This window comes from Heteronotia binoei, chromosome 6 (genome assembly GCF_032191835.1).
Source record: "Heteronotia binoei isolate CCM8104 ecotype False Entrance Well chromosome 6, APGP_CSIRO_Hbin_v1, whole genome shotgun sequence".
NCBI classification, from domain to species: domain Eukaryota; kingdom Metazoa; phylum Chordata; class Lepidosauria; order Squamata; family Gekkonidae; genus Heteronotia; species Heteronotia binoei.
Genome location: NC_083228.1, coordinates 34695017 through 34714536, shown reverse-complemented (window position 1 = coordinate 34714536; position 19520 = coordinate 34695017). Strand labels below are relative to the sequence as shown.

The window sequence follows — 19520 nt, the reverse complement described above, 5'->3', positions numbered from 1 at the left end:
GAGACCCCCTGATGAACCACTGATGGTAGGCCATGACTAACACCTCCAGTGCTGGATTTCTGATGTCTAGCTGGTACCAGAAAAAGGAGAAAACAGCTACGAAGAGGACTGTCAGGTATCAAACCAGATAAAAGGCCACAGTAATAGGCACTGCCCTGCAGCAGCTGTTTCCACTTTGTTAGGACTCTTTAAAAGATATTTCCTTCAGTCAGATTGTAGGTTCTGCTCCAAGGGAGGCTCAGGTAGCAGCAATGTAGCTCCAACTACTATTGAAGTCTCTCAGAGTAGTGCAGTATAAAGGCTGGGCTTTTTCCCACTTTTTTGTGTGTAGGGTTGTCAGCTTTTAGACTGGTCTCTGTTGCTGTCACTTTAGTATCTGTTTGATCTGCAGTGAATACAGATGGGCATGAACCAGGAAATGTGGTTCATTTTGGTTTGCGGCATGCCTGGTTCATGAGCCATGGACCATCATGAATTTTTTATGTGCCAAATGAACCTGTGAAGTTCGTGGCATGGTAGAATGGCCCCCTGGAGTGCTCGAGACATTAAACTCAGAGGGGACTTCCTCAGATGCTCCTCTACATACCTTTTTAGTTATGTTGCATTGAAGTTTGGTAACATTTTGATTCAGTAGAGGCAGTCTGTCTGTCCACAAAACACCACAAACTGCTTGAAAATTCATGGAAAGTTTGTCCTGATTGATCTGCCACGAATTTTAGTTCAAGAATGACCCAGAATTCATTGCAAATGTTAGTTTGTGAGCCAGTTTGTGCTCATCCATAGCAGTGAATACCAGGTGATGTTATTTACTTCTAGGCAATAGAAAACTTCAGTTGCCCATTCTCCTATGTTAAACCTGTATTAAGGGAAAGAACTTTATTTCCTGGCTAGCTGGCAAACCAATGTGTATGTGTGCAGGGGGGGGGGGGGGGGTAGTCTGGTTTCTTTCATTACACCATTACAGAAAGCTGTACTCTATCAGCACTTTGCAGTCAGTTGTCCTGCGAACCCTATGCTAGTCTGTTTCTGAGTAATACTGAAGGTGGTCAGATTCCTTTGTGCATCCTTACTGTTTTATATATGATATCCAAGGTTGGGAAGTAGACCAGTTCTCTAGAATGAATGCAGAAGGACATGAGGTGGGTGTTTGCTATTGGGTTCTCTGGCTTAATCTGTTCACCAAAGCTTGTTCTCAGAACTTGGGCACTTCACAGCCATATAGGTTTCCAGTATGTAATCTAGGGATGTCAGCCTCCAGGAGAGACCTGAGGACCCCCCAGAATTACAGCTCATCTCCACCAATACTCCATCTATGCAGTGGAGTCTTGTGAGCAAAAATTCTACTTTGTGAGCAACTGGCATTAAAGTTGTGAGCTACTGCATAAATTATTGTGCTCTGGGGCCATTTTTCCTGAGCTAAGACAAAAATGTGTGAGCCAGAGGCCAAAAAACTGTGAGCTAGCTCACATGCACTCAGCTTCGAGGGAACACTGATCTCCACACTACAGAGATCAGTTCCCTGGTGAAAATGGATGCTTGGGAGGGTGCACTCTATGGCATTGTACCCCACTGAAGTCTCTGCCCTCCCAGGCTTGACCCACAAATCTCCAGGCAGCTCTACCCTATGGATCTGGCAGCTGTGACCCTATGGGACCTGGCAACCCTATGGGGTTCAGTCTGCCCCAAGAAGGACTTTATTCTTCCTGAAATGGGTCAGGTGACCTCTAAGACCTTTGCAGATTTCATCCCCTTTTACAAGAGGATTCAAACAAACCTCTGTCATAAAGAAGGAAACATTTTCCTAGAAAGTTCAGTAAGCCAAAAGACCTGGAAGACACATGCTTTCCTCCACTCTTTAGGGATAACCTAACAATGATAAGACCCTTGCAAAGAAACTGCCTTGCAGTTCTCTTTCTGCTGAAGCAATACATTAACGGTTGCTTTCCTCAGATGCTCGTATAGAGGATGGAGTGTTGTCGGGTTCAGTAGTAACAGCACTATCTGAGGAGACATTCTTATACCTGTTGAACAACAATCTACCCACACAGATTGCATTTGCGGCTTCCTTTACAGCCCTAAACATCCCAGTGGGTCTTATTTTGTTAAGGTTGTTCCTGTTTAGATGGATGACCTGAAGGAGTAAACGATGGAAAGGAACAAACCATCTAAAGGAGAAAAAAGGCCTCACCAAATATAATGTTCTATAACTTAGAAACACACAGTAATTTTAAAAAGATGTACATATATTTATCAGATTATCCATAGTTTATCTAAAGTTCAGAAGAAAAGTCACCAAATGTAGAATGTGAAATTTTAAAGAAGTTATTAATGATTCTTATTAGGTGGATCGTCAAATAAGGTTTATTATAATGGTGTGGGATTCTGTTCATCGCTACTGGAACACACAGGAAGTATTAATGCAAGCTACTAATGAAGCATTCCTGTGTCTTGTGCTTCTCACTTGCACTGTGTGTCCTGTACTGGAGGGTCTACTTCATTTCACCTAAAGAGGAGGAATTTAGGGATTTCTACTAAGAATAAACAAATTTATGAAAAGTAAATAATGAGTTTGGATAAGAAACTGACAAAGTTTCAGGTATGCTAATACTTCATTTGGTTGGAATGATACATGGGATGCTGAGTGAAAATGTTATTCCCTGTGATTGCCATGGGCAAAGACTTTTCCATAACAGCCATGGGCTGATGGCTACAATTGACCTGGACCTAAAAACAGATTAAGAATTAGGCCTATCCTTGGACTATCAGAAAGTCATAGTAGTGTGGAAGAAGTAGTTGTGTGAACTCGGATATCCATGTGGATGTTGTATGTGGGCAGCACAGAATATGTGGCATTAGAGAATTAATAAGTAAAATAAACAGTAATACTGTCTTCAGTGGTATTTTTTAAAGTAGATCATGGTAATTAACAGTATCATAAACTGCAGGTTTTAGGATGGTTTCAGACAGCTTCTTAATCCATTCACATGATGGCGATCTAATTTTATGGGAATATCTTTCTGCTAGTTAACAGGCACTCTTGTGTTTAGCCACCATTTGATAAAAGCTGCAGTGTCTGTCCTGTGTCTAGAGTGGACCTCTTAATCCTGAAACTGTAATCTTAAACAGAGAGATTATTATGGAAGCAAGTAGCACTAAAAGGGAGCACACTTGATAAACTGGCTTTCAGATTAGGTTTTGAGAGACACAAATCAGAGATTTAACTAATTTATTCCCTGTGACAGGGACCACAGTTACATTAATAATTTCAGCATAGCTGTGTGACTGATGTGTCATTGCAAACAGAAAGAAGAAAATATTAAATATGTTAGGACGTGCAAAAGCTTCTTTTAAAAAGAGCATGCACAGCAACAAAATTAAAAACAGAACTATGTAGTACATTGACAAAACATCCTTCTTTGCTACATTTCAAAGCTTTCTGCCGTGTGTTCTTTATACTGTAGATATAAAGAGGTTTGTAAATTGATCTTCCATTTGGCAGCAGTTTAGCTCTCTCTCCTCCTTTAATATGCACATCATGGCAGGTGTAAAATGATCAATAAGCAACTGTGTCAAACAAGGTTATTCCGTGAACTACCAAAAGCTCAGTGCTGATTAGCTTCTAAGATCAGATGCAACGCAGTGGTCACAGACACAAGGTTATCAGGAAGACCTAGTCACAATATAAACAATAAAAAGCAAATTCCCTGTCATTTCCCTTCTGAATCTTTTGGAATAAGTTTGGCCAATTTTGCAATATCCTTCTGCAGTTTTTCCATGTAAAAACACTGAATTTTTTATCCTGTTATTTGATTCCTAGCAAAAATGTGGTGTTTTCCTTCATGACAACCCCAAAAACAGCATCAGTGGCCATTACAGTTGGCCCTTTACCACAGCTCTTGTCCAGCAAAGGGCCCAACCTGAACCAGAGTCCCTCAAAATACAGATGGCTTCCACTGATTTGTTTAATTTGCTGTACATGCTCCAGAATTCATACAGGAGTGCAGCTGTCTTAGACAGCAAAGAAAGAATGACGGTGAGGGGTCTGAAGACTTAGTCCTACGAGGAAAGGCTGAAGGAGCTGGGTATATTAAGCCTGGAGAGCAGACAACTGAGAGATGATATAACCTTCTTCAAGTACTTGAAGGGCTGTCATATAGGGAAAGGTACAGAGTTGTTTTCTGTTGCTCCAGAAGGTTAGACCAACAGGTTGAAATTAAATCAGAAGAATGTTTGACTAAACATCAGGAAGAACTTCATGACAGTTAAAGCAGTTCCTTGGTGCAACAGGCTTCCTCAGGAACTGGTAGGATCTCCTTCTTTGGGGCTTTTAAACAGAGGCTAGATGGTTATCTGATAGCAATGCTGGCTCAGTGAACTTAGGCAGATCATGAGATGGATGGCAGGAAGGGTTGCATCAGTGCTTCTTGTGACCTTTTCTTACATGCCCAGGGGAATGCTGTCTTCCACTTTGAGATCAGGCAGCAATCCTGGAAGGTTTTTTGGGGTTTTTTTTTGGGGGGGGGGGTTGCCATCTTCTGGGCATGGATCAGGTGTCACTGGGTGTGCAGGCAGGTGTTAGTGAATTTTCTGCTCATGAAATGAGAATTTCCTTCTCATGATCTGCCTAAATTCACTGAGTCAGCATTGCTATCAGATGATCATCTAGCTTCTGTATAAAAGCCTCCAAAGAAGATCTTAGATGGCCCTGGAGGACCCTTCCAACTCTATGATTTTATGACTCTATGATTTCATACAAAAGCTGGAGACTTCTCCAGATGGCAAGGTGGTGGATGAAGGAAGAAAAAGAAGAGCAATGGTAGCTGCTCAGCATATTTAAAAATACAGTGTACTAGCTGTGAATTAAGCAGTTGCTTCTCATCTTCCTCAGCACTACCTTTGCTCTCACTGGCAGCTGCTGAATTCACAGCTAGTACACTGTCTTTTTAGTTATGCTGAGCAGCTACCATTACTTTTCTTTTTCTTCCTTTTTTTGTTTAAAGAATTTTATTAATAATATATGGTAACATTAGCCATTAATAACCTTTTTTTTATCTTCCCCATATGCTATTTTCTAAATCCCCCTCCCCCGTTACTTGACTCCCACAGATGTTATAAACTTAAAATATTAACACTTAAAGGTACCATTAAACCATATGAACCATATAAACTTAGATTCATGTTCTTCTTTTTTCTAATACTTAATCATTATTAAAAAATTGTCCAATGTCCTTTTATTTTCCATTGTTTTTCTACATAACCTCTAAACTTTTTCCACTCCTTTCTATAAACTTCCAAGTCATAGTCTCTTAAGATTCTTGCTAGTTTATCCATCTCACTCCATGTTATTACTTTTGTAATCCAATCCCATTTTTCTGGTATTTTTTCTTGCTTCCATAACTGGGCATACAATGTCCTAGCTGCTGAAAGCAAGTACCAAATCAAAGTTCTATTTTCTTTTGGAAATGTTTCCATTTGTAATCCCAACAGAAATGTTTCTGCTACTTTCTTAAATTCATATCCCAAGATCTTAGAAATTTCTTGTTGAATCATCTGCCAATACTTTTTTGCTCTTTCACAAGTCCACCGCATATGGTAGAAAGAACCTTCATGTTTTTTACATTTCCAACATCTATCTAGCATCTTATTGTTCATCTTTGCCAACTTTTTAGGGGTCATATACCATCTGTACATCATTTTAAAACAGTTCTCTTTAATACTCTGACATGTTGAAAGTTTCATAGAGTTCTTCCAAAGATATTCCCATGTATCCATCTGTATTTCTTTACTTACATTGATTGCCCATTTAATCATTTGAGATTTTACTACTTCATCTTCCGTAGACCATTTTAAGAGTAACATATATTTTTGAAATTAATTTTTCATTATCTCCAAGCAGAACTTTCTCCATTTGTTTGCTCTCATCTTATTCCTTCAGCTTTAATATCATTTTCCACCAGGCTCTTTATTTGTTGCATTTGAAACCAATCATATTTGTTATTCAACTCCTCCGCGGATTTCAATTCTATTTTACCACTTTGTATTTTTAATAGCTGATTGTAGGACAACCCTCTTTCTTCATCTGTCTTAGCTGTTATTTTTATCACTTCTTCTGGCACTATCCATAATGTCTTTCTCTCATCACCATACTTCTTATACTTCATCCATGTATTTGTTGTACACCGCCCTCAGCCCATTCCACTGTGGAGGGCGGTTTGTAGTAGTAGTAGTAAGGCCTTGAATTCAGCAGGAACTCACAGAGCACAGCTCCTGAACCTTTTTGACGGCCCTCCTCCATCTCCTTCCCACCTACCTTGTCCATTGAATAGTAGGTGCAGCTGCATAACAACCCCTGGATTAGGAGAGCAGCCAACCAGCCACCAAGAACTTTGCCACACCTCCAGCAGCCCTCATCTCTAGCCAGCCCAAGCAGGCCTCACTCACCCAGGGCTCTTCTTTCTTGTGTCAGGTTGCTTTGGGCTGGTGGGGGGCAGCATATGCTAATGAGTTATGCTAATGAGCTCCACCACCTATTTTTCTACAAAATGACCTCTTGTAGTAGTAATAGTAGTATTAAAATGGTTGTTGTTGTCATTAATTTTAATTGGAGCACTGTTAATAAAAGCTGAAAACCTTAGTCTGTTATGCTTTGAACATAACAATTTAGGGTGGCATTATATGCTGTTTTTCAACATGTCAGATTTGCATTATTTTGCTGATCATGTTGGCAAAACCAGGAAGGTTATTTGGCTGTCTGCTGTGCTCTGTCCAGTGTGTGCATATTGGAAAATAATATAAATAATTTTTTAAAAATGCCATCAGTTTTGAACATTAGTTAAAATCCACATTTAAAAAAATGGTGATAAATTATACAACAGCTTGGATTTTAAAATAATTTTTACAAATACTTCTACATGCCTGATGGGAATTCTCAGCTAGTGTCTCCCCATCCCCCAGAATTTCAGGGCAAACTGCATTGGAATTAGAAGGGGATGGTGCTGGTCTGCAGGGTTGTTGTTTTTTTAATTAAAACATCCCACTAGGCAGAGAAAACTCATCTGGGCCCATGGATTCACCTATGGTAGATTTCTTTTAAAAAAAACAAACAAAAACAAATTCCAGCTATTGAGCCGGGTCTAGCAAGTTGGATTTAAATCCGACAGAAATAAATTAGGCCAAAGAAGTCACAGCTAAATGTTTTAAGTCCCTACTAGCTTTTTCTGAATTGTGTCCTCTGATTAATCCTCTATGGCCTTACAAGTAGCATATTTTGGAATGCTTGGAGAACCCCTCTCTCCCTACAGGGTGATCATTGCTCTGTCAGGTCTGAAGAACAAAGGTTGTGCTTGAAGGGGTCGTGCATACGTCAGGTCTTTTTTTTTTCCCCGCTGGAAGCCAAATACTTCTCAGATCAAACTTCAGTAAGTGGGTGGAACCTGTTCTTCTGTTTCCCCCCCTCTTAACCTTTCTAAAAATACTCTAATCCACCCAAAGAAGCTATTTTAAGAGGTTCATATCCATGGCCATGCGGATGGGAATCTTGCGTTTGGCATGCGTGCATGTGTCAGGTTCCCATGGTTCACATAGTACTGTCTACTTTTTAGTTTGAGTTGCTCTTTGCAGAGGCTAAAGAAACAGCTTCTGGACTTTGGGACCACAAGCTTTGGAATCTGCAGGCTGAGTTTCTAAATGTAGGAGAAGGAGAAAATGCTGTTTTGGAAATATTAATGCCTGTCTGAAATAAATTTCTTTTGGACATCTGCACGCTTGTTCTCAGTATATTGGATCGAATTTCATAAAATCTGGCTGTGATTTCTCTCCAGGGACCTTAATGATCTTGCCACTTTCAATAAACATTTATAGAAACTCTGCCAGCCTGTGGATAAGGGAAACGCATATGAAAGCCTTTATCTTCCAAAAATACTGAAAAAAGAAATACCCCCTAAAAACCTCACCAGAAGATTAAAAGGAAACTGTCAAGATGTAGTTTTCAACTGATAACTAAAACTGAATTACAGCACAAAGCATTGCATGACAGACATGCTGTTGATACATTTGGGTCTCCTGCTTTGAAAAAAAAAATGCAAGCAGATTTTGGTTGTGAAACTGGGACCATTAAAGCAATGGGTGAGAAAAACAAGGAACTTTAAGGGAGAAGATGGAAATTAAGGTGATAAAACCTGTTCAGCGCTCATGCCACCTGGGGACAGAACTGCATGGTACTTATGTCTGCACCTCTAAGAAATTTCCATTTTTTCGCATTAAAAAATCCAGATATGAAGCCGAAGCTGCCTTCTTCGCCAACCTGAAACTGTCTGACTTCAACATTATCGACACCCTTGGAGTTGGAGGTTTTGGAAGAGTTGAGCTGGTAGGTAAACAGTTCTCTTTGAAAATGCATTTTAAATCTCTGTTTTGGTGTTGTAGAATGTTGGGGATATTGAGGAGGGGATAGCATGTTGTAGTTATTGTGTCTGAGATACATTACTGAAGGCAGGATTATAGAAGTCAGTTACTTAAAAGCTGTGATAAATTTTCCAATCAATGAAAAAAAAATAAATCTCAGGAAACCCCTGTCATTTGCTTGATAACTCTGGATTTAGCACTCTCCAATGTATATAAAATGCTGCTGTGGCTAGAAAAAAAATTGCACAACCAACATATTAGACCTCATTGGTGCTCATACATTTTCAGAGGAAATAAAAATGTTTATTATTGCTAGTACAATAAAAAAGACTTATTTTACAATCTGAATTATTTTACAATTATTTCCTAATTACAAATCTTGTTGGAAACAAATATTAAACTCTTGTGCTGGGTAGATGTGTGTATAAAACAAACACATGGAATGGGTAATATTATTAGCTGAGTGCCTCAGTTGTGAGATCATGCAAGCAAGATTTATACTAGCAAGAAGGACTCCCTGGTAAATGACACCATGTGCACTCCTAGGAACTCCTTTAAGTTATGTACTGTGCAGTAAACACATTTAACTGCTGCCTGTGCAGTGAAAAAGGGATATCCCTTCCATGAAAGTCAGCAGGTGGCATATTAACCACATCTGCTCAGAACAGATTTACAGGTTGTGACACAATCCAGACTGCGCACCCAAAATGCTTGCAAGGTTCTTTGAGCAGTCCGTGGCCAATATTTGAATACCTGTGCAACTAATTCATTGAACCAGCAGAAGGATTCTCAACAGACTGTGGTATGGCATTGGGGGCCTGGTGTTCAGCCAAAAGAAATAAGAAATCCTAAGGAGCAAAGTGCAAGCCCTTGCAAGTACCTAAAATAAATCCAGTCTAATGAACAGCAAGCACCTTTTGGCGCCGTTCAAGTGCTTTTGATGAGCATTTGGGAAAAGTTTGTTTCCAAGAATTCTCTCCCTAATCCTGGCATATGTGTGCTAATGGTGTTAGTGCCGTTATCACATTTCCCCCTGGGAAATGTTTCTTGGATTGGTAGCACACATATGATTAAGTTACAGCAAATCCAGATGCAGTACGGTGGCTCCCCCTATTCATTTGTTTGTGCAGCCTTGCATTGTCCCTTTCTAAACATTCGCACAGCAATGAATGAGAACTGTGTTGAGATTAAAGAATTAATATTGAAGGACTTCTGCTCGTATAGCTGGTTGGGACCACATGCCTGCACAGAACCTCACTGAATATTCTGATCAAGAGGGGAGCTTTTGAGGCAAATGGTGCTTGACTTGTAATACAACCAGGATTATGAGCTGGATAAATTCACAAAATGGATAGCTGCAAACTTTTCTGCCATAGCTAGTTGGATTTCAGCCAGTCTCTTTTTGTTAATGCTATTTTTTGCCCTTAGGTGATTTTTTTTTTTTTGGCAGCATCTCTTATACCAAACTGTATTATTAGCAAAGTTTTAAAAGTCTTTTTAGTGCTTCCAAAAGACAGCTGCTGATGGGCACAAAGTCTCAAACTACTTTGATCTGGAGCATATACAAAATTCCGAACTGTACCTATCGTTTGCATGCAATAAATAGCCATTTATTTCCAGTTTGTGTGTTTCATAACTAGAATTACAAGTGTTGTGTTGTATGGCAACTACTGTGAAAAACATTGAAGGGCTGGCTATGATAGTAGGATATTGTTGTTGTGACCTGCTCCGAGCCCTCTTGTGGGGAGGGCGGGATATAAATCATAAACATAAAATGTTATTTGCTGCAGTCAGAAAGTTGCCGGTAGTCAGTCATTGGGACTGAACAGCAAAACACAAGGTGACAACGTAGCAGGACCATAATCTGTGGCATTGTACAACCAACCTGTGGCATTGTACAACAAAAGCTGGGCATTGTCGTTACCACAGACCTTTGGTTGGATCCAGACCAAACTGGCAGTTTCCACTGATCCTCTGTTCCCAACCATATTATTCCTCCAACCATATTGCAGGCAGGGAAGGAGCTACAGGATGTAGAGGAGGCTATCCCTAGAGCTCCAGTGTTTGCACTTGGGAATGGACATGATCCTAAAAATTCCAGTTTGGTTCAGGGTTCAGGACAGCCCCCGAACCAAACTACAAACTGAACCAAAAACAACCTGAACTGAACCAGCCAGTTCAGATCCCTTTTCTCCCAGCTGTGACTTGCTGTGACTGGAAGAAAGGGGAGGGATCAGTCGGGAAGAATTAAATGACTGGCAGCCATTTAACCCATCCGTTTTGCTTCCCCCCACTTTGAAGCGGGAGAGCAAATCTGATGGTTTAGCAGCTTGCAGCCATTTAAATCTAACAGCCAAACCAGACAAAAGTCCAGTAAATGTTCATGGGCTCCAAACTAAGTCAAGTTCATGCCAAATTTTGGCTTGTGAACCAGTTCATTCCCACCCCTATTTGCACTGACTGCCCCCACTGGCCAATTTAGAATCTCCCTGGAGCTATGGTGTAACCATTTCCCAGAAGACATGACAATGGTAGCTGAAGAGTGGGCTGCTGGGTTCTTACAAATCACGGCTACCTTGGATGTGCTGAATCAGAAGTTACTTCCTCAATATGACTGCTTTCCCAGAGCTGCCTGGTGAAGAAGAAGAAGGTATTGGATTTATATCCCACCCTATACTCTAAATCTCATAGTCTCAGAACGGTCACAATCTCCTTTACCTTCCCCCACACACAACAGACACCCTGGGTGGGGCTGAGAGAGCTCTTACAGCAGTTGCCCTTTCAAGGACAACTCCTACAGAGCTATGGCTGACCCAAAGCCATTCCAGCAGGTGCAAGTTGAGGAGTGGGGAATCAAACCCGGTTCTCCTAGATAAGAGTCCGCACAGTTAACCACTACAGCGAACTGGCTCTCAGAAACAGTCCATGGATGAAACAAAGGGTCAGTTCCCACATGTGAGGTTTACACATGTGGGAACTGACCCTGTGTTTCATCCATGGACTGTTTCTGAAATGTTCCACACATGCACAAATAAGGAAAAAAAAACATTTATGGGTTTAGTCATGCTTGCCAAAATGTCTAATTTCTATAATTACCAAACATCACTTGTATATATTCTTACTTTTAGGGTTGTAATGTAATCAGTGCTGTGGTTAACGATCTGTGATTCAGAGTAAATACTTCCTAGCGGATTATCAGGAAAAGATACACCACATCTGAATAGATGTTCACGGGGGGGGGGGCGCGTTTTAGCAGGAATGCACAGGAATGCAGCAGTTCCAACTGACTTGGCATCAAGGGGAGTGGCCTAATATGCAAATGAGTTCCTGCTGGGCTTTTTCTTCAAAAAAGCCCTGGAGTTCAGCTGTGGTCTGCTAAATATATGGATGGTGCTTCAGGCACCTTAGTTGTTTTTGAGACTGTATTCCCTGAATTGATTTAGATGCAGGTACACATCCTTTAGAGGAGACAGTCAGATATTTAAATATTTGTCACTTCTGAGATTATTAGAGTGGAATTTGCATTGGGGGAGGGGGGTTCCTTTAGCCACATCATTGTAAGTCACATCATTAAATGTGCACAATGGGAGATTATAATTGCTATATGCAGTACTGGGGTTGTCTCCTTTGTAATTTGGTTGTCTTTATAAGTTAACAGACATTTCTAGTAGTATTACTATTCATGGAGTTTCCTGGCTTTTTGAAAGAAACCTGACCTTAGTCTCATTATCTCTTGGTGGTTACTATTGTTGCCTTTTTCTTCATCTCATGGGCAGTTCATCCATAGGAAGCTTGTTGAGGGGGAGGGAGGAAGAACCATGTTAATTTTTCATGCAAAAGACTGCAAAGGGCTCAGGCCTGAGAATGGGTAAATTACAAATCTCTCTGCTCCTGTTTCACCTCCGCTAAGCCCTCACCCAACTCCAAGAGGGAAGCTGCTGTTGCAAACGAAAGGGAGAACACTCTTGGCTTTTGCTGCCATTTCAATCTCTTTGCAGAATGAAAAGATCCCATATTTGTTTTATAATATTTGAACCTTGGGATTACCAAAGGTGGTCAGAGTTAGTAAGAACGATGAAGGAAAGTAATGGAACAATGGGAAAAGAAGAGGATTGCTGGTTTCTTTCCCTCTTACAACAAACAGGGCAACCTTGGTGAAGATCTTTTAATATCCACTGCTTTAGATCCAAGATGGACATAATTGTGTAAGCATAAAAGTATAGAAGGCAAAGCTAACTAAAGTAGAAGGAGATACACATTATATGTAAATTCAAGCAACTTAATACTTGCATCCAATACAGACACTCGCCACAAAGAGGGATGGATTAAAATCAGAATCTACATCTATCATTTATAAAAGCCAATGACCTAAACATTCTACTCTCATATCACTCTGTCATGCTTTTACCCAGGAAACAACACCCAGGATGGAGTCTGCAGGCAGGAGCATGCTTGGATTTTAACAGCTGGGTTCACAGAATACAGGGAGAAGGTTTAGCTCCCACCACAGTTGTATTGTACCTCTACTTTTTCCCATGTAAGCGAATGATTGCCATTCACTTTGAAAGCATTTTTTATCCATTCCTATGGAGAGAAAAAAAAGTGCTGCACTTAGGGACATTGCTGCCCCCTACCCCTGAGACATCTTGAGTTGGGTCCCTGGTGGGAGTTCAGCTGGGATGTGTGCACTGCAGTCCCTTTGGAGGAACTTTCAATGTACAAACCCTCTGCCTTTCATATACATATTCCACCCACTGAAAAAATAGACTGGTGGTCAACGATAAAACATAAGCTATTTGAGCAGAATATAACAAAACTCTTTCCATACCACCAATGTAAAGTTCATAGATTTAAGTACTCTTCATAAATGAGACAAAATAACCAGCAGTGGCTTGTCCCCGCCTCCTGAAATACATAAGAAGGGTAGTTTGAGCACTCCACAATCTACATGTCTATGAGACCTGGTGCAATCCCCTGAGCAACTATCATAAATCTCAATGGAGACTGCCAAGTAAGCAGAGGTTGTTCCAAGACATGTCTGTCTCATGTTTCTGTCCAAAGAAAAATAAAAGGAAGCAATATAAGATAGCCAGACATCTTGTTTTAACAGCAGCAGCTCAACAGAAATAAACCTCATTCTTGCCTGAGTAAGGCATGATCTATATCCGTTGCTGTAGTCCTGTGGGAGGCTGTTTCCGCTATCAATGCAGATTGGCTCTAATCTGCTACAGCTCACCATACAGATACTTTCTATACAGAGTTCATAAAGCTCATAAGGACAATATAGATTCTGAGTGAATATTGAGCTTACACCATGTTCAGTATAGAATTACTCCAGTCTAAGTCCATATAGAATTACTCCAGTCTAAGTTTCTCCCCAGAATAGTGTGACTTTGGAGCAGAAGCTATGCAAAACTGACTCCAGAGGAATGTGGCTTCATCTGTGTGCAAGCATACTGTTGGGATTTTACAATACCACAACACTGTTTGGAAATTTCAGGAACGATGCTAAGAGAAACTTGGAAGTTGGCCCCACCCACTTCAATGGAGAAGGCACCAGCATGCATGTTATGAGTGGTGAACATGTTCATTCCAGCTCAGTTAGTTGACTGCCACTGTAGCAGCAGCATAGCCGACTTTGTCCTTTTCATGGAGTTGAACTACACTTTTCCTTTCCCACACACCCCCCCCTGCCTTTTTTAAAATTTTAAGTTTCCCCACTTCCCACTTCTTCTCTGGTTATTCCTCTCTCTGTTAGATGGATGACACATTTGTGGCACTGCAGTCCAGTTTTTAAAAGTGCCTGTAGTGTGGTAACAAATTGCCCAGTTCTATGAGATCTTTTGAAGAGCAAAGAGCAGAGTCCTGCCTGCATCGCCACGAGTAAGATACAGGCCCACTATAATGGCTTCCTCATTCCTTCATTACTTGAAAATGATATTCCCAAACCATATTGTTGTTTCAGAGATCCCTGCTCTCTTATGGCAGGATACCACAGAAAGAGTTCTTCCCTCTCAGAAGTTCAAGGGCTTCTACCTGGTATTTACCATCCCAAAGAGAAATGGAGGTCTTTATCCTATTGTGCACCTGTGACAGGTCACCACCACCTTCCTGCATACCAGAAAAGCCCAGATAGTCACACTTCACACTGTGTCTGATGCGTACTACTCCGCTGACCTTTGACTGAACCTCTTGGCTTTTATCGGTTTTTTTTTTTTTTTTAGTTATTTTATTTTCATTCCTTGATGAGGCCGAGAAGCTTTTTTTGTTTTGGTTGGAATTCTCTGTGAGGGGAAAAGGTTAGAAGCATCTGATTGTTATGGAATGGCATTGGGAAAAAGAACTAAAATAAGCTTCTTAAATGATGAAGGGATGTGAAGTGAGAGCTGAACTGAGAGGGGAGGAGAAAACATTGAATACTTGACAGAGAAGCACATTGCATGTCACTCTTCCAAAGAGGTGCAGTTGTGAGAAATAAGTTTTTCCTTTTTTAAAAAAGAAGCAGCTTAGTTACCTTGACCATTCCAGCTTAAAAATCACTAACAAGAAAGGGAGTAATTCTTGGGCAAATGTTTGTTCCAACACAAAATGTTTGGGTTCAAGATAAGCATGTTTAAAATGTCTGTTTACAGGAATATTTGTATATGTACGAAGACTAAAAGGTACGCAGCCAGAGTCCTCTTTGTACTCTTTTTATTCATGTTCACTGTAGTAGTTCTGTGTTAGCTCCCTCCCATAGCACTTTGGTCTTGTCTGGATTAAGCTTCCATTTATTAAAACCCTTATTCAGTCCCTTGCTGTTTCTAAACATCGCTGCACATTTCCACTACCTCCCTGGGTCTGGATGAAAAGGAGAGATTGGGTTGTGTGCCAACTGCCTACTGATGAGTCTGTGCTCCAGATCTCTAGTGATTTCCTTCAGTGATTTCATGTACATGTTGCAAAGCAACAGAATTTTCTAGGGAGGACGACCAATTCAGAGTCTACACAAACAATGGTATGTAGTCACCCCATGGGGCCAATTCCTCTTTCAACATACCAGACCTTCTAACCATTCTCAAATCCCCTTCCCCCAAACACTTTCCTGATACTGTTGGTTGACAGAACTATTTAAATAGCCAAAATGTGGCCGCAAAATATAACATAGACATCAAAGGAGAATAGGATCTTGGACCTTAGGTCACCCATCTAGACACCTTTGGCCATGATGCCTCTGAAATCAAGTCATGCCAATTGCTATCTGTGCTGTTAGATAACACAATGGCCTAGCAAACACTTGCAACAGCAGCAAGTAGTTCTTTGAGTGGTCCTTCCCTTCTGAACTCCATCTTTGCACACTGGGTTTGCCATCAGTAGATATTTTTGTTTTAGCCAATGACATAAGTATTTAGTTTATTTTATATTATAGCAGTGCAGGATGTGATCTCTGATCCATAAATGTGTCTCTATCACCTTGGTTACGCAGACTCATCTATAACCTTGGCATACAGATTTATACAGAGACTTTTCCTCATTACTTGTCATTAGTTTGTATTCAGCTAAATAGTCCAAGATAACTCATCCTACTGAAGTTGTGAGGATATAAGAACAGGAGAATCACCCATTTCTGGTTTCCATTGGGGAGAAAGGTAGATTAATAAATATAAACATACATACATACATGCATACATTGTAAGGGTCCTAAAACTAGCTGACACAACTTTCGTCCATTTCCCTCTAATTAGAGATTTCCTGTTGCAGGACCCTACACCCAAACATTGTATTCTAAAACTAAAAGCTTGCAAATGGAACACACACATCCCAGATTCTTCTTATAACTTGAGGAGGTCCTTTTGAATTTCAGAGGACCTCCTGTTTGCTATTCCTACACTCTGAAATGGAAGTCAGAACAAAAGATAGAGGGACATAGTCACTGGCCTAAATGCTCAGGCTAGAACTTAAGCAGGCAAAGATACCCACTTTATTAGAAAGTAGATCTAGAAGTTAGGAAGGATCTCCTCACCAAATTGGATATCAAGTTTACAGGTCCTTCCTTCTGACTCAATGAGTTAATGCTTTGCTGGCTTGTTACAGCTGAACAAGAGTAAACAAGCACTTTAAAGATGGAGAGTAATATTAGGACAAATCTAAAACTAGGTTATTTCTAAAAATACCAATAGTAATTTATCATGAATCAAATACATGACTCACCAGTTTGATAGCTGGCTGAAATTATAATCTATTTTCCAGGGGTCCCTTGTCAGTCAAAGTTATTGATTCTGAAAAGCCTTCCTTTTTGCCATTGTACTCATGGATACATTAGATGGTAGCAGTCTGTAGGACTACCTGATTTGTAAAGCATAAAATATTGCCATCAGAGACATTCTGTTATTGACTTGTCGTATATAGATTTTCTTCAGCAAATGGTTACAGAGACCTAGGTTTCACACCAAAACATTTATTTTAAGCAAAGATTCTAGCACCTGATGTGAATTATTAGGATGTATAAGGACATACATCAGTAAATGGTTTATTTAAAAATCCATTTTTAGTAGGTATCTGATGCTCAAGATTTTGGACTGTCTTCCTATAGCATTTCATTTATAATTTCAGGTACCTTTGTGACTATCAATTCCCATGTGTCTATTATTGTCATCCACCCCACCCCCCATTTAAAAGCTGTTATAGTATTAATACATGGACATCATGGGGTGTGGGAAGAACAAATAGAAGAGCATTTGTTCCCATATGTTGTGGGAACCTTTGCCCAGTATATTCCGGAGCTAATATTTTAAGAGAAGCATTTGGTAACTGGTAAAGCAAATAGACCACTTTGCATTGTATGTATTATTAATTTATTAGTTTATTTAAACAGTAATAGTCCGTTTCATATCTACATCTGATAGCTATGGATATCCCCCTCAAGCAGATAAAACCTGCCTAAGAGTATAGATTTCTGCAAACCTGCCAAAGTGGAATTACATAAAAGATCAATCCTAATTTAAAGCCTGGGCAAAAAGAAATGTTTTGGCCTGACTCCTAAAAAAATAGTATAGGTGACATGTGTGCTTCATTGAAAAGGGCATTCCATAGGTGAGCTGTCATCGCTGAAGGTGGGGTCCCAAAGAGCAGGGCTTGTAAAACCTTAGCAGGCAGGCTGGACATAGTAATGTGGTTTGGTCACAGAGTTTCCATTCAGCCTCATAGGAAAAAAGTGAAGCATTGTACTTGGGACACTGAGGAAAGGAATTAAAACAGTATGCTACCAACATTGAACTGCATTCAAGAAAGCATGTGCAAAATAGTTGTAGCATCTAATACTTGTCTAACTGAACTAATGTAATAGGCAGATAGAGTAAATTGTCCTCAGCTACCAAAGAGCCACCAAGACGCAGCATGAAATCCAGAGAGAATAATTATGTATTATTTTATTTCTTTGATTTATATCCCACCCTTCCTGAAAGAGGGCTTAGGGCAGCTTATAAGAACACATAGATACTGTGACAGAAAGGCCATATAAAAACTCGAAAGAGTTAAAATTTGAAATTTCATACAAAACAAGAGTAAAAGTCATTTCAGTGGTGACGTTAGGATGGAAACTGAATGGGAAAGCTCAGGTTCTCATGAAATGGGAAATTACTGAGGGACAGAAACATCCTATGAACTTACAGCTTGATTATGTGTGGCTACCGAAAACGCTTCAGATTCTGAATCTCTCTGCGGATTTTTCAAACCACATCAAGGCTGTGAAGCTTCTGCCTGTTCAAGACCAGCAGGCTAGGGCTGTCCACATTTAGGGCTATCCATGCTGTATCTCTACTAAGGAGGACAAACTGGGGAACCAGTTTGGTGTAGTGGTTAAGTGTGTGAACTCTTATCTGGGAGAACCGGGTTTGATTCCCCACTCCTCCACTTGCATCTGCTGCAATGGCCTTGGGTCAGCCATAGCTCTGGCAGAGGTTGTCCTTGAAAGGGCAGCTGCTGTGAGAGCCCTCTCCAGCCCCACCCACCTCACAGGGTGTCTGTTGTGGGGAAGGAAGGCAAAGGAGATTGTGACCCACTCTGAGACTCTGAAATTCGGAGTGGAGGGCAGGATATAAATCCAATATCCATCATCATTTATGAACCATTTCACTAGATGTATAAGGAATTTGAGAGTGAGATTTGCAGATCCCGCTTTCAGAACTCTTCCTGGGTGAGAATACAGGGATTACCAGAGAAAGATGATTTGTCCTCATCTACACACATTCAATATGTAATTTTTATAAATTAATAGGTAACATATTTGCTATGATGGGGCAGGACTAGGCATATGGAGCAAGCCTAATTTTATGTTCAGTGAGAACTATTTTGCAAGGTAACAAGATTATCTCTTGTCTCAATAACATCCTTGGCTATGGCTGCACTTACCTGAGAGTAACCTCCACTGAATAAAATGGGACTTACTTCAAAATAAACATGCAGATACTGCACTGCAAGTATTTCTTTAAGGGAGTGACATTCACAAGATATTATATTGGGCTCAGGAGAATGCAGCTTGAACACTTCCCTGCATGAAGGTACACTGATCACTGATTTACACCAGGTCTGTAAAAAGTGTTTCCATCCCAGTGTGCACACAGCAAGGATGGGCATGAACCAAGAAAACTGTGGTTTATAATTCATTTGATGCCTGAACCAGTGGTTCATGGTTCATTTGATTTCTCAAACCGGTTCCTAGTTCATTTGGTTTGGGAGATGGTAAAGCAGCCTCTTCATGAGTAAGAGATGCCAAACTCGCAGTAAGTCTTCAGCAATCTCTACTCCACCAGCCCTCCAAGTTTGGCAAAGATTGGATTTGGGATGTCTGAGTTATACCGCCCCCCCCCCCCAAGCAGGTGTCCCCAGGGAAGTTCATCTCTAGCTTCAGGTTCAGTCCCTGAAACTACAGCAAGGAACACCTTCCAGCTGGGAGATAAGTTTAAAGAATTCTCCCACTGTGTGGGCAGGAAAGGAGTCCCTCAAAGCCTACCCTAAATCAGCCATGCAGCAAACAATAACTGAACTAACTCTTCTCTCTTCATGCTGCAAAGTGAAAGCAGCTGAGTCAGGTTGTGGTATTACACTGGTATATAACCTGCTCCCATAGAGCAGAATGG

At 40.5% G+C, this 19520-nt stretch overlaps 1 protein-coding gene across 3 annotated transcripts in view; it reads left to right on the top strand.

The window, feature by feature from the left end:
• Positions 1 to 19520, top strand: part of PRKG1 (protein kinase cGMP-dependent 1) — a 1148292-nt gene that overhangs the window by 1083714 nt on the left and 45058 nt on the right. For all 3 annotated transcript variants that reach the window (XM_060241248.1, XM_060241246.1, XM_060241247.1), the window contains one exon: positions 8272 to 8368. In XM_060241248.1, coding sequence (XP_060097231.1) covers positions 8272 to 8368 — 97 coding nt within the window. The remainder of the gene's footprint in view (positions 1 to 8271; positions 8369 to 19520) is intronic.